This window comes from Danio aesculapii, chromosome 11 (assembly GCF_903798145.1).
Source record: "Danio aesculapii chromosome 11, fDanAes4.1, whole genome shotgun sequence".
NCBI lineage: Eukaryota > Metazoa > Chordata > Actinopteri > Cypriniformes > Danionidae > Danio > Danio aesculapii.
Window position 1 is genome coordinate 25,387,765 of NC_079445.1, and position 22,389 is coordinate 25,410,153.

The 22,389-nt window shown below is 36.5% G+C and overlaps 1 protein-coding gene across 1 annotated transcript in view; it reads right to left on the minus strand.

Moving 5' to 3' along the window:
* The window catches only part of myh7ba (myosin, heavy chain 7B, cardiac muscle, beta a), a 34,066-nt gene continuing 11,677 nt past the window's right edge, over positions 1-22,389 (minus strand). Inside the window, 20 exon segments of the mRNA XM_056467708.1 lie at positions 1-951; positions 1,041-1,187; positions 1,278-1,373; positions 1,682-1,786; positions 4,698-4,868; positions 4,952-5,077; positions 5,160-5,363; positions 7,627-7,819; positions 7,924-8,039; positions 8,491-8,615; positions 8,975-9,324; positions 11,470-11,666; positions 11,755-11,873; positions 12,169-12,295; positions 14,340-14,729; positions 14,809-14,899; positions 15,274-15,419; positions 15,513-15,689; positions 15,768-16,010; positions 18,993-19,248. Of these exon segments, the coding sequence (XP_056323683.1) occupies positions 940-951; positions 1,041-1,187; positions 1,278-1,373; positions 1,682-1,786; positions 4,698-4,868; positions 4,952-5,077; positions 5,160-5,363; positions 7,627-7,819; positions 7,924-8,039; positions 8,491-8,615; positions 8,975-9,324; positions 11,470-11,666; positions 11,755-11,873; positions 12,169-12,295; positions 14,340-14,729; positions 14,809-14,899; positions 15,274-15,419; positions 15,513-15,689; positions 15,768-16,010; positions 18,993-19,248 (3,391 nt within the window). The 3' untranslated portion in view covers positions 1-939.

The following is a 22,389-nucleotide window of genomic DNA, read 5'->3' on the forward strand; positions in this document are numbered from 1 at the left end:
ACTTTTGTGCTGCGAGCACTGTACAAATGTGGCGGCGCTATTGACGCATGCTCAGGGTCCGTATGCGATATCTAGTGTATATGTGTCTATGGCTTGTTTCTGGTTACATGGCGCGGGTCGCCTCATGGTGGCCGCCATTCAGGTCACATCACTACTCACACAAATCTTCGCTATTAATTTCGGTAACTCTAACACATTGTAATAAATTAACTCGTGGTATTGTTAGTATCGCATTTCTAAACAAAATGGTACAAATCGTAAATAGAAACGTTTGCTATTGCGTGAAGCTCCATTCACGCCGCTAGGTGTCAGCATGTCCATGACAACCGCCCTGACTAGAGCGCCATGACAGACCACTCGGAGCAGTTTCAAGGTATTCATTATGTTTGAAATGTCGGACAGTTATACACTTTAAATACTGATGTTTTTCCAAAACGCCTTAGACATCATGAAGAGGGTTTCTAAAGGGGATGTTTATTTGTGTAAAGGGAAGTTTAAAGTCAAAGAGATCATGAAATTGCAGTCAGTGGTGTAAAGTAACGAATTACAAACACTCAGGTTACTTAAATTGAGTAGTTTTTCAACGTTACTTTGTACTGAGTAGTTTTAAATATGTGTACTTTTTCTTGAGTAAATTTTAGTGCTGTATCAGTTGTTTCTTATGCACTAAAAAGTAGCCTATATGATTATTTTCTGGTCTAACGTTGCTGTGATTGCTACATAGAATAATCAGTCCTGGTCCAGTCAAATTTGCACTATATTTTGGGCAGATAAATGGTACTTTTACATCAGTATCATTTTGCAGTACTCTTTCCACCACTGATTGCAGTATATATTAGTAGTATAGTTAAAAACAATATACCAATTTCAATGCTCTAAATACAAATTTCTTTAACTTGCTCATAGATTTTCTCGCCACTGTTAATGGCCCCTTCCTCTTCACTCTGCAAGCTGAAAAGAGTAAAAACAAAGATGAGTAAATTGATTCATTATAGCCTTGAAACAATATCTAAATTTAAATTAAATGACTTGTAACATGCCTTAGAAGTAGTCTTGCTGCCAGAGTCTCTGGTGCGGGTCCGTAGTTTATTCACTTGAGACTCTGCGATATCTGCTCGTTCCTCAGCGTCGTCCAGCTCATGCTGGATTTTCTTGTACTTGGTCAAGTTGGAATTTGCTTGTTCCTCCTACAATTATACAATCAGCATGAACCTTTAGTAATGCTGTTTTAAGTATACATAATGAGGTTGCATGCAAAGGTTTGCTGATAGACTCACAGCATCTTCAGCTTGTCTCTTGTAGGTCTTAACTTTGGCCTGTAGCTTGTCTATGAGCTCCTGGAGGCGAGCAATGTTCTTCCTGTCCTCTTCAGTCTGTAGAAACAGCAAACAAGGCTTAATTTTTCCAGAATAGTCAATGAAATTCCATGGCAATTCATTTTTACAATCTAATGTTTTTGTACAATATGCTCACATTCCAGTGGTGGATATTTTTACAGTAGGGGCGAGCCTTCATGCTTGCATTTTTCCAAACATTTAACATTTTCATATGAATTAAATCATATATAAATAGGCCTTTATACAAATTCTGTCACTTTTTTCCTGTGAGATCAGGTTTGAACAATGCAACTCCAGGACTTTAAATTGAATTTGTGCATGAATTAGTTTTTTGGATTTTGTACCTGGTAAGTGAGCTCTTTGATCCTTCGCTCATATTTGCGAATTCCCTTCTGCAGTTCATTGCTTTTTTTCTGCTCAGATTCCAGTTCACTCTCCAGGTCTCTCACCTCGAAGAAAGTAAAGTTTAAACAATTTAATATTAAGCAGTCACATGAACAATCAATCAATAACTTGCCATGTCATTACAGTTCCCTTGAAAAATGTGGTAATATTACACAAATGAAATCAAATCTGATAGATTTCTATTCCTAAATATACAGTGCACCCGGATAGTATTCATAATGTTTCACTTTTTCCACATTTTTTGTTACAGCCTTATTCTGAAATGCATAAAATTTCATTGATTACCTCCAAATTCTACACTCAATACCCCATAATGACAATGTGAAAAAAGATTTTCACAGCCTTTGCTCACTACTTTGTTGATGCACATTTGGCAGCAATTACAGCCTCAAGTCTTTTTGAATATGATGCCACAAGCTTGGCACATCTGTCTTTGGGAATTTTTGCTCGTTCCTCTTTGCAGTACCTCTCAAGCTCTATCAGGTTGGATGGGAAGTGACGGTGTACAGCCATTTTCAGATCTCTCCAGGGATGTTCAATAGAATTTAGGTCTGGGCTCTGGCTGGGCCACTCAAGGACATTCACAGAGTTGTTGTGAAGTCACTCCATTGATATTTTGGCAGTTTTATTTCAGGATGCCTCTGTACATTGCTACATTCATCTTTCCAGTTCATCTTCCAGATTCTGCTGCTGAAAACATCCCCACAGCATGATGCTGCCACCACAATGCTTCACTGTAGGGATGATATTAGCCTGGCGATGAGCAGTGCATGGCTTTCTCCAAACAAAACACCTGACATTCACTCCAAAGAGTTCAATTTTTGTTTGATCAGACCAGAGAAATTTGTTTCCTGTGGTCTGAGAGTCCTTCAGATGCCTTTTGGCAAATTCCAGGCAGGGAGTGGCTTTCTTCTGGCCACTGTACTATACAGGCCTGATTGGTGGATTGCTGCACAGATGTTGTCCTTCTGTAAGGTCTTCCTCTCTCCACAGAAGAACGCTGGAGCTCAGACAGAGTGACCATCAGGTTATTGATCACCTCCCTGACTAAGGCCGTTCTCCCCCGATCACCCCGATCGCTTAGATGGCCTGCCAGCTCTAAGAAGAGTCCTGGTGGTTCCACACATCTTCCACTTATGGATGATGGAGGCCACTGTGCTCATTGAAACTTTCAGAGCAGCAAAAAGTTTTCTGTAACCTTCCCCAGCCTTGTGCCTCGAGACAATCCTATCTTGGAGGTCTACAATTTCTTTGTCTTCATGCTTGGTTTGTGCTTTGACATGCACTGTCAACCCTGGAACCTTATATAGACAGGTGTATGTCTTTTCAAACCATCAGAAGAAGAAGAAGAAGAAAGAGCTTTATTGCCAGGTATGTTCACACATATTAGGAATTTGTTTTCGTGACAGAGCTTCTACAGTGCAACAGGATTACAGAGACAGGACAAAAAACAGATAATAAATATATTTAAAAAAAAAAAAAAAAAAAAATAGAAGTAAGTAGTGAGTGCAAATGTCCAAACCATGTCCAATCAACTGAATTTACCACAGGTGAACTCCAATTAAGCTGATGAAACATCTCAAGAATGATCAGTAGAAACAGAATGTAGCTGAGCTCAATTTAGAGCTTCACGATAAAGCCTGTGAATACTTATGTACATGGGATTTTTTTTTCAGGTTAAATAAATTTGCAACAATTAAAAAAAATTGTTCTTCATATCGTCATAATGGGGTACTGTATGTAGAAATTTTAAGAAATAAATAAATGTAATTAATTTTGAAATAAGGCTGTAACATAAAAAAATGTGGAAAAAGTGAAGCTCTATGAATACTTTCCGGATGCACAGTAAAGTCTTTTCACCTAGAATGCTAACAATATCTCACGGCAATTCATAACTTTTTGATTTAATGGCTAATTCATATGAATTTGTATGATTTCATTTGTACAATTTAGTACAATTTGATTATCCCCCAATGACATTTGGGATTAGGGGTGGGATTTGGTGCCACATGTTTAAAAATCTTACATTTTTGTAAATCTAATTCAGACTTACAAAAATATAAGATTTTTAAATATGTGGCACCAAATGTATAAGCCTAAATTAAATGTTCATTATAAAGCAGTCCTATCAATATTAAAGACCCCAATTAAATCACTCAATTCATATGGATTTCATCTTTTTACAAAAGTTTTTTAAGCTTAAGACTTCAAATGGAAGGACAGAAACTGTCAGATTTGATTAAAAATATCTTCATTTGTGTTTCAATATGAATACATTCATTATGGGTTTTGGTCCCAGGGTTTCTTACCACAGTTAAAGGAATTTCTGGGAGATCATGGACATTGGTGGAATTTTTATATTTTTTGTCCACTTTTGTTTTTTGCTTTAAATTTTTTTGTTTCCATTCATTAAAAAATAATCTATACCCTACTTTTAAAGGTAAAATGTTCATGGTTAGGCTAATTTTCAGTTTCATTTTAGTTTTAGCTTCATCAACTGGTAGTCACTTAAGTCAAATGCAGTCACCAGACTCTACCTGTTAACTAAGGCTAACATGTCAGGATGATGTACATTTTAGGAGCTTTTGACACTTCAAAGACTGGGTGTTAAAAGTACATGACATAACTAAATGTAAAGTTTGTTAAACTACTGTCGAGCTGTCAAATATGGGAGAGGGAGCACTCTAAAGCCATGTAAACAGTACGTAATCTGAGGTGAATTATCCATAATTGTTCTCATAGTGACTATTAAAGTCCTACAAAATGATACTCAAGATATAACCATTTTGAAACAGCTGCCTGTTTTATTATAGGACAGGGAAATCATTTTTTTAGTCAGGGAACAATCATGGAGTTTGATATTTGTCTTGGAGTGAGAACCCTGCAGTCCAACATTAAGTTAAGAAATAAGGACAATATGTTATGTTATACAAAGTCCTTCATTGCCCTCCATACCTTGCTTTCCAGTTTCTGGATTTGTTTCTTGCCTCCTTTCAGAGCAATCTGTTCAGCCTCATCCAGACGCAGCTGCAGATCTTTAATGGTCTGCTCCATGTTCTTCTTCATGCGTTCTAGATGAGCGCTGGTGTCCTGCTCTTTCTTGAGCTCTTCCGCCATCATGGCCGCCTGCATGTTGAAAGCATTATATCAAACCCCCTTTACAACTCAATATAATACCATCTCTACAGTACACTATGCCAGCTGCTCACATCAGTGATGGCCTTTTTAGCTTTCTCTTCAGCATTTCGACATTCCTGCACAGCATCGTCCACCTCACTAGAAAGTGTGGCGAGATCGTTCTCCAACTTCTTCTTTTGATTGAGCATTGAAGTGTTCTGGGGAAGCGTTGAAAATCGCTAGGTGTTATTTGTCATGACTGCTCAGATGAATGGCCTTTGAGCTGTCCTTAGGCATTACCTGTGAATGCAGAAGGTTGACCCTCTCTGTGGTTTCCAGGAGCTCAAACTCAGCCAGTTTTCGGGCTCGGTCGTTCTGCTCCAGCTGGCTTCTCAGCTCTTCCACCTCAGCGGTCAGGAGGTTGTTCCTGCGTTCAGTTACGGCAGACTGCTCTTTCAGTTCTTCATTCTGGTGAATCGTCTCATCCAACTCCATCTGAAGGTCCTTTTAATTTACAGTGGAGATCAAAATGAGAGATTTTATACAAACTGTATTTTTCTACATATCATGACAATATTTTCTCAGGGCTTGCAAAACTGCTAACCTGATGTCCTGGGGCTATTATCTTTTCCAGTTGGGCTACCAAAAATGTATCTTAATGGGAAGGAAAATATAGCCTATTTTAATGGTTTTGTTTATTATGTTTTATGTCATTTTCATGGCTGGAGGAGCCCACTATAAATATTTGTTTGAAATAATTCTATGTAGCTTTTATTGAATGCCCCTAGCAGGCACAGGATGTCAATATGACATCAGATTGACATTGTACCCCAATGTTATGGGGACGTTGCATTTTTGTTTGGAAATAAAAATTGGGTTGACATCAGAACCCAACATCAGGCTGATGTCAGTGTCCAACATGAAATCAACCAAATATCTACATCTAATGATGTTACAGCTTGACGTTGTGTGGACGTTATCACTATGATGTCTATCAAATGTTGGATTTTAGTAGCCATACCTGACAAGTAAATGTCAGTATTTGACGTCAATATGATGTTGGTTTAAGATGTTGGCTCGACTTTGGATTTTGGTCATTTGGATTTTAGTGTTTGGATTTTCCAACACAACCTAAAGTCAACCAAATATTAACATCATTTGATGTCGGTATTGGACGTCAAAATAACGTTGTCCTTAGACACTGGCTAGACATTGAATTTTGGTCACCTGATGTCAGAACCTAAATCTAACCTAATATTAATATCTTATGACATTGTGTGCCTGCTGGGCCTAAATAATCTTTTTATTTAGTAAAGGGTCTTTCCTGTTCAAGCACAGCATAAAAACTAAATTCAGATATTTTGAAAAGGAACACATTTTCAGATTCCTCCCAGTTATTGCTTTTCTTTCGGTAATTCCCTTAATTTAACTAACTCTATTTAACTGGCAGTAGAACTTTCTAGTTTTTACTGACCTAGCTGCTTTAATGTGAGTGAAAACCTCCAACAACATTTTGTCTAAATGAAAGCCAAAAGTTTTTTGTTTACTTGGTTCTATTAGTGTGGTATAGCCACCACTAAAATAACTTCAATATTTAAATGATGAGGTTTGCAAAATTTCTGAAAAGTGATTATTAATTTGTTTTCTAAAAATATAATGATATGGAATTAAAGCTGCAAGCAACCTTGAAAGATTAATTGCTGCCCGTTGAGCTTATGTTGCATTCACACTAGCAGTGACTTTGTAGCTGCTTGTCGCTCAGGGTGGCAATTGAAGACGCTAGTTGGCTTTTCCACCTTGAGGTTCCATGGAAAACCTTTATGATGATATTCACTGAGAGCGAATGAGTTTACGTGCTGCTGAATATAAACCTTGTTCAGGGAAAACAGTAAATATGAATGGAATCAGTACATAAAATGCTTAATTGCAAAGATGATCAAGAATAAAATGTGTTGTCTGTCATTGCGGCTATTTATCTCCTGCAAACGTGAGTCTGTGTGGATCTACAGCATGGAAATACAACCGCCTGCTGCAGGAGCTGAGAGTAGATCACGTGAGCTCTACTGATGCTCGTATTGGTGGTCGCTCATAAAAGTCGCTTTTCGTTTGCATAAAGTTGAAGGACTTTCAACTTTGTCACATCGCTCAATGTGCCTACATCTGTCGCCAACAGTTGCTGTCGCTTGTGTACTGGAGGTCGCCGTAAATCGTTCGCTCTCCATTGAAATAAATGGTTGTTTTGTTACTGTTTGTCACTTAGTGTGAATGGAGCTTTAGAATAACAGAGAACAGCAGTCAATAAGCATTCAGCCTGTAAATGAAAAGGAATATGTCAAAGTCATCAACTGATTTCAGATTTCGCTCTTTTTTTATATTGGGACGTATACAAAAGTATATTTGTATACATGTATATTGTATATTTTGTATATTGGGACATTCCATGTGTCTGTAAATTTTGTTCATGTACATGAAATGTAGCTCAGTGGGCACTTTGAAAATGTATAGGTGGCACTGATGAGCCATTTTGCCACACAAAGTTTTGAAACCCATATCAGATTCAGGTGTGTGTGCAAACACTGTGTGTGTGAGTTTTCAAGCATGTTTAGTCCTTCAAAACTGCGATGCAGAAAGAGCGGCAACCGGAATAATAATAATAATCTGGACAATTTCAGAAGAGTTCTCACATCATCAGTGCTCAGGCCCTAAATACTCCAAACCTGTTTTTATTCCCCACATTAATGATGAATTAATTGATATCATTTTATACCTTAATCTGTGTCTGTAGGTTTCGGACCATTTTTTGGCACTCAGTGGCCAAGCGATTTGCATGGTTCAACTGAACCTCCATCTCATTCAGGTCACTCTCCATCTTCTTTTTCACCCTAATGGCTTCGCTACGAGATTTTACTTCTGCATCCAGCGTGGCTTGCATGGACTCTAGGGCACGCTGATGGTTACGGCTAGAGAAGTTAATAGAAGTTACATTTATTAGGGAGCCTTTTTGTTTATATAGCAGAGTGGATAATGATCACTTTTCAGACTTGTCTCATTAAACTAAACTCACCGGAGATTGTCAATTTCCTCATCTTTCTCCGCCAGCTTCCTGTCAGTGTCTGCTTTGATCTGGTTGAGCTCCAGCTGTATACGTAGAGTCTTGCTCTCTTCGTGCTCCAGAGTGCCCTGACACAAAAAGATAAGACAGTTTAATAATGAGAGTATCTTCAATTACATTTTGATATGATAATGGTTTATGATAGGATAAAGAATTTACTGCAGAATAAATATTTAAAAATGTGCAGTAATGCTAAATTTGTATTTATAATTTCCAGGGATCTCCATTATCTCTAACTCTTTTAGGTTTATTTCTTAACTGCATCATCATTAATACCTCTAGTTATATTAGTGTTTTACTTAAAGTTAGGCCATTTTTAATACATGAATTATGTAAAAAATCTTGTTTTTCTTACAATTTAATAGTTGGAAATTTCCCATTTAGCAAAAAAAAATTGTATCACTGTAATAATAAACATATTTGTCCTTTTGAAATTTGCAACATGATTTTTTTAAAATAATGCAAACGTAAGGCAAGTTTTCATCTTCAAAAGTTTTCAGAAACAAAGAAACTCCATACTTCTGCCTCCTCCAGGGCTGCTTGAATTTCCGTCTTCTCCAAGTCCAAGCCCTTCTTGATCTTCTCCAGCTCATGAATGGTCTTGCCGCCCTGGCTAATCTGGTCATTGAGGTCAGAAATCTCCTCTGTTAGAAACATAAAAAAAGTATTCATAACATACTATAATAATATAATATAATTATAATTTGTTACTGACAATATATGTTAGACGTGTTTCTCAACTACGTTCCTGCATGGAGGACCATCAACATTGCATGTTTTGGATGTCCCCTTTGTCTCACACCCATTACAGGTCTTTCAGTCTGCTACATTTACATTTACATTTAGTCATTGCTAATTAGCTGATGATCTGAATCCGGTGTGTTTGGTTAAGGAGACCTGGAAAATGTGCTGAGCTGGTGGTCCTCCTGGAACTTGGTTGAGAAACACTGTGTTAGATGATTAGTGGGTTTTTTCTATATTCATAATCCATAAAACGACATACCCTGTAGATTTTTATTCTCCCGTTTGATGCTTTCCAGATGGTCGAGAGCCTCCTCGTATGAGTTCTTGAGTTTAAACAGCTCCGTGCTCAGATTACGAGACTCTTTCTGAGATGATTCCAGCTCAGACTGGCACTCCTCGTACTTCTGCCTCCATTCAGCCAGAATCTTGTCAAATTGCCTCTGCTTCTTGTCCAGGGCAGCGGCAGCTGCGTTTGAGCGCTCCAGATCTAATACCAGATCCTCAATCTCAGACTGCAGCCGATGTTTGGTCTTTTCTAATGAGGAACACTTGGCGTTTGATGCTTCAACTTGTTCCTCAGCCTCTTGGAGGCGTGTGGCCAACTTCTTCCTGATGAGTTTAACAATTTAATGATTCAATTGTAGTTTGAAGCACAAAGCCATTTATTTATTTCTGTCTAATAGACATATGCTGATATTTAATGATTTGATATTGTAATTATAAACATGTGTTATATTGATATTGTGGCACTTCAAGATACTGTAAATAATCATTTATTATTTAATCTTATAGTATGCCTTTTAATAATGTTCAGATTTTATTTTCAGTGGGTTTCAGAGTCAGATGCTTAAAGACTTAATTGGTTTATTGGCTTAAAAGTTTAAATGATGAAGATTTCCCCATGTTAATCTGGCCTACTACATGCTAAAATATTGGTTGAAAGTTCTGTGACCATTTATATAGATATTGAATGTAGGCATGGACCAGTATAAGATTCAGATGGTATGACAGCCTTGGATAAAAATATCACACTATTATAAAATTGTGATTACTGCTCAAAAATAAGTTATATTTAAGAGTCTGTAAAAAGCGACCCCAACCGCCCGTTACACATAATATTTTTTTTCGGAAACATTAATATTATTTTAAAAAAATAAACATGCAGGCTAAATAATTAAAATAAACAATTGTCTTCTGCTGTCTTCATTAGTTTCAAAAACACATTTCTTTGGCCAGTAGCTTTTGATATGGTCCTTTTCTGCTGGAGATACTTTTTTTATGCCTTAAAAAAACTAAATAAGATGGTCAAAAAACCTGTAAAAAAAAAAAACCCGCTCAAATATGAGGTAAGATCGGTATAACAGAAACTTTTAGCAGTTTGAAAGCCTTGACTTTTCCATACCGCGGTAAACCTTGAAACCGGTTTTCGTGCCATATCTAATTGAATGTGAACATTGTGAAAAAAGGCTGCAATAATTAAAAGACGTTAATTAAACTAAACTCACAAGAAACATTACAAGACATTTATTAATCTTATGTGACGTTAATTTCTTAGTTACAATCACAATCACGACTACATGACTAATTGTTACCTATTCAGGGTATCTGTGGGGTCTTAAAAAGTCTTAAAATGTCTTATATCTCAAAAACAAAACTTTAGGCCTTAAAAAAAGTCTTAACTGAAATATTGTGTTGTAGGTCTTAAATCTTTTTATTTTTGCTTTGTTCATGTATAGCTACCCAATCTGGCCAACACCCATTCAATCACCAACAATCCATCTCAACTAAAACTTTAAACTTATTTAATTATTAATTAGGGACCGAGCACCGAACGGTGCAAGGCCCTATTGGAATTGTTATTTAATGTAATTTTTAACTCCATTTACTATAATGGTTTCATTATTTTCCTTACAATAACATACGTTTAAAAGTTCTCAATGTATTTACTGCTGAGGAAGCTGACGTGGACGACTGTTGCGCATACATTTAGTTTATTATAGTTTTTAAAACATTTTTTTACTCATGTTGAAAATATTGTATGTATACAACTAGAGCTTGCTTGTTTTGACACAATATTTAAAATATTATGCTCAGAATTAACTAAAATATTATTTTATTATTATTATATTATTAAATGTATTAAATTATTTAAAGTTTATAGGGCAAATAAAAATATTTTCCAACTGGGCCATTCAATAACTCCTTAGTGTTTAGCTCTGTATGAGTCTAAAATTTCATTCATAATGGTCTTAAAAATGTTTTTAAAAGTCTTAAACCAGGCGTGTCCAAACTCTGCCCTGGAGGGCCGGTGTCCTGCAAAATTTAGTTCCAACCTCAATCAGCCACACACTGGGACTAGCTAATCAAGCTCTTACTAGGCTTTCTACAAACATCCATGCAGGTGTGTTGAGGCAAGGTGGAGCTAAAATCTGCAGAACACCGGCCCTCCAGGACCGAGTTTGGACACCCCTGTCTTAAACTTAACTTGCTGAAACCTGCAGAAACCCTGCCTATTGTACTTTATATTCCTTCTGTACTTTAATTTGCTTTTAACATTTGTTTACTCTGAAAATGTATATAATAAAGCAATACGGCAAATATGTTTTTGTGAATAATCTTGTTAATATAATATTTTGCAGGTTAGGTCAATATTATATTGTGATAATACCGTATAGCATGATAAAAGCTTCAGCAATTAATTGCGACAAGAAAATCTAAAACCATCATAAACCTAGAGTTTAAACTGGCACTCACTTTGCTTCCTCGAGTTCCTCTGTTTTCTGAATGGCGTCTGTCTCATATTTGGTCCTCCACTGGGCGACCTCAGCATTAGCCTTGGACAGCGCGCGCTGAAGCTCAGATTTGCCCTCTTGCTCTTCGTCATATTGCTCTCTCAGCAGATCACAGTCGTGTCTGGATGATTGCAGGGCATGAGTCAAGGCATTCTTTGACTGAAAGAAGCAGATGCCAAAGACAAATCAGAGTATTCATTTGTTCCACATAAAAGCCAAACTAAATGAGGAATGTAGTTTCTCTTACTTTGCTTTCTTCTTCAAGCTGTTTCTTCAGCTCCTCAATGTTTTGGCTGAAAGTGTTTTTGCTGCGCTGCAGTTGAGACACCAGGGCTTCACGCTCCTCCAGCTTTCTGCCAAGCTCAGCTGTATTAAGTGTAAATTTATATTTTAAAAAATGCTCATAGTTAGTAGGTGGTTAGTTGTCTCTCAAAGGCATAGTTCACCCCAAATGAAAATTCTGTCATCATTTACTCAACCTCTACTTGATACAAACTAGTTTGAGTTTTTTGAAGAATGTTGCAAACCTGTAACTTCTATAATATTTCTTTTTCTTGCTATGGATGTCAATGGTTTCAGGTCAAGGGTAAGTAAATGATGGTAGAATTTTCATTCATTAACTGTCCCATTAATATTGCATTGGTTTGATTTGCTGGTGTACCGCTTTCAGCCTGAGCTCGAGCTCGCTGTGTGTTGGTGTCACTGAGCTGCCTTTGAAGCTCCTCCACTTTGGCTTTGGACTCGTTCATCTGGTCTTCATAGAGGCGACATGTTTTCTCAGCAGTAGCCTGTAATGTTTTTATATTTATATAATTAATTAAACAACAGATTGTTTTCAGCCAACTGTATTTTATATTATGAAATAAATGCATAAGCAATATGTGTAAAAAGTAGAGATGTATACATACTTGGGCTGCACGATATTGGAAAAAATGAATATTGCGATATTTTGTTTTTCTGTGATATATTTTGCGAAAAAATACAATTTGACCTAAATCGCTGTTTTTGGGAGGAAAGAATTCATCATTTGAGATTGATTAGGATTATTCTGTATAACATATAGTAATCAAATGACACGCATGGATAAATTCAAAAGAGCAAAGATGCAAATTAAATAAACAGTGCTTTTAGTAGTTATATAGTATTCAGACACAGAACTTGAATAATTAAAGGCAAATTATCATTGTATAGTCTTCATTATATAATAATTAAATATAAATAAACTTTGTAGTAGGTGACACGTTAGCGCAGTAGTTAGTGCTGTCGATTCACAGCAAGAAAGTCGTTGGTTTGAGCCTCAGCTGGGTCAGTTGGCATTTTTCTGTGGAGTTTGCATGTTCTCCCTGTGTTCGCGAGGGTTTCCTCCTGGTGCTTCGGTTTCCCCCACAGTCCAAAGACATGTAGTACAGGAGAATTGGGTAAGCTAAATTGTCCGTAGTGTATGTGTGTAAATGAGAGTGTATGGGTGTTTCCCAGTGATGGGTTGCAGCTGGAAGGGTATCCGCTGCGTAAAACATGTGCTGGATAAGTTGGCTGTTCATTCCGCTGTGGTGACCCCAGATTAATAAAGGGAATAAGCCGAAAAGAAAGCCGAATTAAGCCGAAAAGAAAATTAATGAATAATCTTTGTAGTCTAAAGCTACAGACATTAAAATTTCTTGTGATTTTAAGATATCTTGAAATGCTTAATAATAATCACAGGTCTAAAAATGTGCAAATGATAAACTTTCACAATATTATGGATAAACTTTGCAATGACAACCTTTTGTACCTGTTCAACTATAATCACGACTGGATATTGCAATGTGACTATTGAGGCTGTGTACATTGGGATAATGATGCTGAAACGATATATTGTGATATATTGGACCTTAAAATGTTTTTTAAAAAATTAAAAACTAAAAACTAGCCGAAATAAAGCAAATAAGACTTTCTCCAGAAGAAAAAAATATTATCAGACATTCTGTGAACATTTCCTTACTCTGTTAAACATTATTTGGGAAATTTTTAAAAGAAAAAAATCAAAGGAGGCTAATAACAAAAATTTCATCTGAGTTCTACTGTATGTATTTTAGTATTCTACAAGTTATTTAATAGAAAACCTCTAAACAATCATATCGGCTTTTCCACTAAAAATAGTGGTAACTGATAAGTTCATAAATTTGTGATTGAGTAACTGCTGAGATGTTGTGTTTAAGGTTTGGGATATTGTTCTTATGACTGTGTCTGAGGTTCAGTTTGAAGTAGGTAAAATACCTTTGAACAATTACTATTATTCATTATGTTTAAATATTTTATTACTCTTAATTTTTAAAAAGTGATATATTACAAAAATTACAGTTTTTCTAGATGAACCTTTTCATTATACATAGGCCTATATTTAACAAATTAACTCTTAACTCTCCTTAACCAACTACCAAGTAAAAAATACTTTTGCAGCATTTATTCATTGTTTATTCATAATTATTTATTATTATTATTTTATGCTTGATCACGACAGACATGCTGATGTTAATTTAACATGAAATATAAAAAAATATACCTTTGAGTATATTTCAATTAGCATTCATCTTCAGTAATAAATACTGTAAAAGTAGTTTGTTTTAAATTTATGACAGCTAATATATATTAAGAACAAATAAAGATTATTTTCAAATTAATGTAATATAAACTAAACAAAAATAAGAATAACATATAAAAAGCTGCATCAGGCAAAGTTAATTTAATCCTGACAACTGAAATGTGCCCTTGTGTTTTTAGTGTTAAAGTCTACGCTAAATTAATGCTAGTTAAATTAGATCAGCATGTGATGCAACAGCTCATATTTTCCACCTTGCCCTTTGCCAGCTGCTCTAAATTGGAGGTGAGGTCATCGGCCTCCATCTTGGCCTCACTTCTCTCCTTCTCCAGCTTCTGTTTGACTCGCTGAAGGCTGTCAATCTGCTCACTCAGTTCAGCCACGCTGTCTGCATGCTTTTTGCGCAATGCAGCAGTCATGGCCTCATGGTGCAGTATGGCTTCCTCAAGGTCACGGCGCAGTTTTAAAAAGTCGGCCTCTCGTTTCTTATTCATCTCGATTTGGGCCGATGTGGCTCCTCCGGCTTCTTCAAGACGCTCGCTGAGCTCTTCAAGCTCTTTGCACGAATCGCTTCGCTGTTTCTCCATTTTGGCTCGGGTGGAGCGCTCTGCTTCCATTTCCTCTTCAAGCTCCTCAATACGAGCCTTAAAAACACAATGGAAGATTGAATGATGATATGTTCTTATGAAGACACATACATATATTTAGTCTAGTTGGACGTACTTGCAATTCCTTGATCTTCTTTTGAAGCTGGATGATTAGCACTTGGTCGTCTTCGATTTTTGAACTGATCTGGTTCATTTCAAAATCTTTCCTATGAAAAATCAACAATTTAATGGTGTGTTTACAATATAACGGTGTACAAAAGAAAAATTATTTCACAAAAAAATGTGAAAGGGAAACTGTAAAAGTTACTAAAAACAGAACTAAAAACAGGAAACAGTAGGCGCCTGTTCATAACAGTCCTGTAGTCTTTTTAGTGTTTTTTTGATTAACAAATACACACACATGGCAGTGGATTGAACACGTAATACACATGACAATACTGTTTTCACAAAATATCTAGCTTTTTAGTGACAATCCATTATTAATTTGGGTTCATTTTTAATGTAAATTTTTGCTAAATTTAAATTCCAAATGAAAATGGTGGCATGTATTTACAGCGTCCTGTCACATAATAAATCTTACTTCTTTAGCTTTTCCTCTAATTGCTGCTTGTCATTTTCGAGGTCCATGACAGACTCCATTGACAGCTTTAGATCGCCCTCCAGCTTGCGTTTGGATCGTTCCAGGTCCATTCGCAATTTCTTTTCCTGTTCCAAAGAGCCCTCCAACTAAAACAAAGGCATTATAGTGGATTACTTATTCCTGACTCATTCTAGACCCATTAACATTAACACTACCATTTATCCAGCAAATGAACATACATCATCAACTTGCTGCTCCAACTTGGCTTTGGCCTTAGTCAGAGTATTGACTTTGTCTTCTTCTGTCTGCAGGTCGTCCAAGGTCTGCTGGTGACTCTCCTGTAGGGCTTTCTTCTCTTTAGTGAGCTTCAGTATAGTTTCATCCAAAGCTGCCATCTCTTCTATCAGATTCTTCACCTTTAAAGAAGGAACTTTGATTATTTGACTTCAACAACAAAGCAAGAGCTTAATTTGTCTTCAACAGAATGGCCTCACCTTGTTTTCAGTGGCATGCTTCTCCTTCTCCACCTTGGCCAAGGTTATCTCCAGATCATCGATGTCCTTTTTCAGCTCGGCGCACTCATCTTCCAGCTTGCGCTTCTTTGCCAGAACTGTTGCATTCATCTCCTCTTCGTCTTCCAGGCGTTCGGTCATCTCCTTCACTTTGGCTTCAAGTTGGATCTTGGTCTTAATGAGCAGATCACAGCGGTCCTCTGCATCTGCAAGGTTATCTTGCTCCTGTAGAGTGAATTTGCACAGTTATTCAATCCTTTAAAGACAATTTCATAGTTTATAGGGTAGCAGTATTAGAACCATATGCTTTCTACCATCATCCTTGCCTGAAGCTGCAATAGATCATTGATAATGTTAAAATTAGGCTCTGTGTACAACTAATAATTGAAGATACATAGAGTAAAGAGTATAGCGAAGTATAGTAATTCTATACTTATGAATTAAGCCTTTTTATTAGCCGGCAACTAGCTCTCTGCAATTCTCACATGGTCGCCCACTGAAGCTAAGCAGGGCTGCGCCCTGTTAGTACCTGGATAGAAGACCACATGGGAAAGCTAGGTTGCTGCCGGAAGTGGTGTTAGTGAGGCCAGCAGGGGGAACTCAACCTGCGGTCTGAGTGGGTCCTAATACCTCAGTACAGTGAAGGGGACTCTATACTGTTCAGTGAGCACCATCTTTCGGATGAGACATTAAACCAAGGTCTTGTTCGAAAAAGAGTAGGGGTTTAACCCTGGCATCCCAATATGGCTGCCATCGTGTCATCCTGGTGGATGCACCAGTGGTGGATGAGGAGATTCCCCCCAATGTGTAAATCGCTTTGTGTGTCCATAAAAGCGCTAAATAAATGTAAGGAATTATTATTATTATTATTATTATTATTAGGGCTGCACAGTATTGGAAAATTTGACATTGCAATGTTTTGTTTTACTGCGATATATATATATATTGCGATATGAATACAATTTCAATAGATAGCTTGAATGGCTTTATTTATAAAGAATTGACTAATCTAGACAGATTGGGATCATTCTGGAAGATTATGGGGATTATTCTGTGTTATAATTTTGGAAGATAGAAGGGAAATATTTTACATTCACAGTATTCAGCTTCAGAAATTGAATAATCAAATGTAAAAATAACACTTGTATAGTCTTTATGGTATAAATAATTAAATAAATACATCTTTTTTAATGTTACAAACATTACAATTCCATATGCCTCAATAACCAAAGGCCTCAAAACAATAAATTGATAATAAATTGATAAACTTGATAAACTCTATTATGGTTCAAACACTTCACTGAATCCAAAAATCTTCTGTGTTCTGAACTGTGGCTTGTGGATGTGATTATTGCAGATTGGCACATTGCAATATCAATGCTGAAACTGTATATTGTGCAGCCCTACTTTGAATACACTTTTTGAACATTAAACACTTTAGTGTGTCTATGTGCAATGACACTGCAAATCATTTGATGTACTCAGGGTTGGGCAAAAATACATTGAAATGTATTTTAAAATAAAAGACTAAATATCTTAGTTTTAGGTGTATCAAAATAGACTACAAAATACAGCAGTCACAACCTGTATCAAATTAAAATACTGTATTTTGTATTTTAAAAATACTACAAAATACTTTACAAAGGAGCATGACATTTCTTTGCAAATCTTCCAATTAGACCTATTGGACCAATCCCTTTCCCATTAAACTGACTTAGTGAAGTAATGTTTGATAGCGAACGTGGCCAGTAAAATTGCCATCATCTTTGTACAATGATTATTCAACCTTTTAGAATTTTAAAAGGCTGTTAAATAAAGAGTTAATTTAAAAAAAATTTTCGTAGAATTTTTCAGAAATATATATTTTTTTTGCTATTGAACTTTTCAGTACTCAATGTAAGAACTGTATTAGGAGTTTTTGATTATTAAATATTTCTTTCAAATGTTGTGACATCTTAAGGCTTACACCTTTCCTCTTCATTAACTATAAAGTGGACCTATGGATCAACTACTGGCATTTGAAACAGCCAATGAAGTATTGTTGGAATCGCCATTATAGGATTATTTTTATGTTGTTTGTTTTAACAACAAACAATTGGCACCAGCAATCCATTCAAAAATAATTTTATTACTCCGAAGATTTTTTCAATTCTTCTTTAAATGAAAGAGTCAATAACATCCAGAACACCAGTCAGAGGGTCTATTTACATGTTACAAGATTTCTTACAAAGTCTTTTACAAATGCAAAAATACAAGACACTTAAGTATTTTGATACAAAATATTAACCCATTTTCATCAACCTTATCAAATTCAAATTACAAACTACTATTTTGTATTTAAAATACGTATTTGAAATACATGTATCATAAATACTGCCCATCCCTGGGTGTACTTTCATTTTGAGGAAGAACAAATAGTTTTGTGACCACTGCAGCTTTTACTCATTATGAGTAAACAATAAATGTACCCAAATAGGCTCATTGGAAATACATGCCTTTTTCAAACCCTAAAATACATTGCTCTGAGTATGTCGCGTTGCATGTTTCAGAAGACAAATCCACTAGAGGGTGCTGACTAAATTTTTTCAAATCTGAAACACATTAATTAGAGTATGTCTTGACAAATGTTTCAGAAACACGTCCTCCTTGTTAGTCCACATCCACTTGTCAGATCCCCTAGCGAACCACTCATCTGAAACCCTTTCTTCAACCCAAGCAATAGTGTTTTCAAAAACATTTGTAAGAGAAAGGTTTTACCTTGATTTTACATTGCTTTTATCTCTTTTGTGGAACTGTACTTCAAGCTGAGCTCTCAAGTACAACAACGTACAAAGCGAGTTTCTGAGCAAACTGACCACACTGGAAAAGTTGTCCAAATGGAGATGGATCAGAGAGGCTAACATATTCTTCTACAAATCAAGAACACCAATTATTTGTATTGTAGAATTTATTTGGTGTTGTGCAAACAACTGCAAGAAAGTAATCCTTTATTCATTGATAATATGTCCCTGTAAATATTATTTGTTTGAAAAGGAACAAAAGTTTTCAGCTTCATACTGCCCCATAGCATTCATTCAACCTAGAAACTGCAGTCAAACATATGTTAAAGTACATTTTTGGCAGTTCACAAAAATGTAGACTGAAGCACGTATTTCCAATGAGCCTGTGTTGTATTTACCAGTTGAAGTGATAATGCATGATACTCACTGCCTGAAGCTGCAATGAAAGGTCATTCTTCTCTTGGATCAGGCTGACCTGTTTCTCCTCCAGTTCCTTACGTTTGGCCTCAGATTTCTCTAGTGCCTCCTTTAGCTTCAGGAACTCCTCTTTCAGAGCGGCCAACTCTTTTTCTGTGGCTGCGCTCCTCAGCAGGGGCTTGATTTTGAAGAAGAGTTTCATCCATGGCCAGTTTTTCACAATGTTAAAGGCCCGTATATTCCACTGGATGATCATCAGAGCCTCCCTTATGACAAAGACAGGTATAATTAGTCTCATTAAGTCTTATAATTATCTTGGTTGTACATGTAGCTCTTCTACTGTAACAGCAAAATTAGTAAGTTTTACCTTTTTTTAACTCAACTCATGCTTAAATATGCTTAAAATGAAAAGTGTGGGTTTCCATTATGAAACTTAATGTGACTTTTTAAAAAACATACATTTTGATAGATGGTTTGATTATATTGTCTCTAGTCCAGTCCTCTTTTTATTTATTTATTTATTTTTTTTTTTTTAGAAAATTAGTTATAGTTGTTTTTTAATACTGAAGTTATCATCTCATTCTTTGTTACAGTGACATACACACATCGGCCACTTTATTAAGTACACCTTACTAGTACTGGGTTGGACCCCATTTTTCCTTCAGAGCTACCTTAATCCTTCGTGGCATAGATTCAACAAGGTACTGGAAATATTCCTCAGAGATTTTGGTCCATATTGACATGATAGCATCACACAGTTGCTGCAGATTTATCGGCTGCACATCCATGATGCGAATCTCCCTTTCCACCACATTCCAAAGGTGTTCTATTGGATTGAGGTCTGGTGACTGTGGAGGCCATTTGAGTATAGTAACCTCATTGTCATGTTCAAGAAACCAGTCTGAGATGATTCGTGCTTTATGACATGGTGCGCTATCCTGCTGGAAGTAGCCATCAGAAGATGGTACACTGTGGTCAAAAAGAGATGGACACGATGCTCAATTGGTTCTAATGGGCCCAAAGTGTGTCAAGAACCACACACCATTAAATCAACACACCAGCCTGAGCCTTTGATACATGGCAGGATGGATCCATGCTTTCATGTTGTTTACACCAAATTCTGACCCTACCATCTGAATGTCACAGCAGAAATCAAGACTCATCAGACCAGGCAACGTTTTTCCAATCGTCTATTGTCCAGTTTTGGTGAGCCAGTGCAAATTTGTAGCCTCAGTTTCCTGTTCTTTGCTGACAGGAGTGACACCTGGTGTGACCTTCTGCTGCTGTAGCCCATCTGCCTTAAGGTTGGACGAGTTGTGCGTTCACAGATGTTCTTCTGCATACCTTGGTGGTAATGAGTGGTTATTTACTGTTGGCTTTCTATCAGCTCAAACTAGTCTGACCATTCTCCTGTGACCTCTGAAATCAACAAGGCATTTGTGCCCACAGAACTGCTGCTCACTGGATATTTTCTCATGTAAACCCTAGACATGGTTGTGCATGAAAATCACAGTAGATCAGCAGTTTCTGAAAAACTTAGACCAGCCTGTGTGGCACCAACAACCATGCCAAGTTCAAAGTCACTTAAATCACCTTTTTTCCCCATTCTGATGCTCGGTTTGAACTGCACCATGTCTACATGCCTAAATGCATTGAGTTGCTGCCATGTGATCGGCTGATTAGAAATTTGTGTTAACAAGCAGTTGAACAGGTGTACCTAATAAAGTGGCTGATGAGTGTATACATCTTTAGAATTAGTAATTCATATTTAAACTATAAAAACAATGTGAACCACTAACAATAATATTTTATCATTGCATTATTAGACCTTAACCTCTGTACAGACATTCTAATGTTGAATATGTAACATTACAACTTAACAAAATGATTTTCTGTGACATTTTTTAGTAGTCTGAAGAAAAAAAATCTGTAAAATGACTGAAACATACTGCCATTACCTGGTTTTTGTGTCTTAATTTACAATTTAAACCTAAGTATTTCAACATCAAAGTATCTGAACAGAGGTTAAGTCTAATAACATTATAGGAAATTATCGGAGCAGAGATGAAGGTCCTATAATACGATTTGAATGCATAAATAAATGTAAAATACTCATGAATAACAAAATACGGAAACTGCAAATTAATTGATTTTTTAAAAATAATAATACTATTTTATTAATTAGACATGTATTTCAGGTTTTTTCAACTTAAAATCATTTTTATTTTATTTCAGCGTCACTTTGGTTTCTGAATTTGTTATTGAATAGTTTTGATTATCAATAACACTGACCATGGGAAAACTATCACCCACATAAGACCCACTGGCTTATGTCCATGAATGCCTGAAACGAGGTTCATTTTAGTTAGTCTATTAGTGGGGTGACTTTCAGATGTCATGCACTTGCTGTCACAGTACTGCGGTTACATGTTCGCAGATGACGCAGAGAATTCGGTCTGATCAAATAGCTGCCATGCATCTGTGCCCCAGGCCACCCAAAAGGTGAAGTGCCTAATATTTATTTTAGAAACCGAGGCCTTCTGTTGAACCAAAGGCTTTAATCCTTTGCCAGTCTGCAGATATGCTTTCAATGGGGTCCTTTAGAGGCTCAGGCGCCTTGGCAAAACTGTCCTTTGAGAAGGGTGCTGGCCTGTATTTTTAGTGAGGAGTGGAGTGAGCAGCTGCCTTCTGACCCACAGGGTCTCTGGGCTTTAAGGACACCGCCTGCATTGTCTAATAAAGGGAAAGGGTGGAGATCGTAGATATAGACATGGAGTGTTTGAAAGAGAGTGTCGGAGCCCATGAAGGATCTTGGCCACACATGCACACAGACAAATGCATGTCTGAAGACACACGCCTCACACACTCCATCCACATAGCCCCAAAATACTTCTCAAATGTTAAGTATTGAGAGCTATCATGTGACAACAGATTGTTGCTAACTTTATTAGGAGCAAACCTGTTGGATGTCAGAACAGTTTGTGAATATTTGTGTGGGACGGCATTATTTCAGGCTAAGTATATGGAAATAAAAAAGATTAAGAAGCACTTTCTCAAAATAAAAGGATTGGAAACAGGTAAGCTGTTTGTAGGATGAAGTGGCACATTTTTGTAAGCAAAAATTTTAGAAGGAATCCAAACCGGATGAAGAATTTCACCCTTAGGTTAACCATTGGATTTAAGTATGTCACAAAAATTCACAACGCTGGGAACAGAAATTACTCTGTGTGAAAGAGACTTCTGTGTGAACAGTGCTATTCAAAATGGACCATTGTGGCCTGTGAAGTATAGCTACATATTTTATATTCCAAAAAAATCTTAATCTCTTTTTGCTGTTTTTGTTTTTCTCTTTCATAAGCCATATTTATTTATTTTTTTTTGACATATTTGTGCAAAATTGAAGTTTT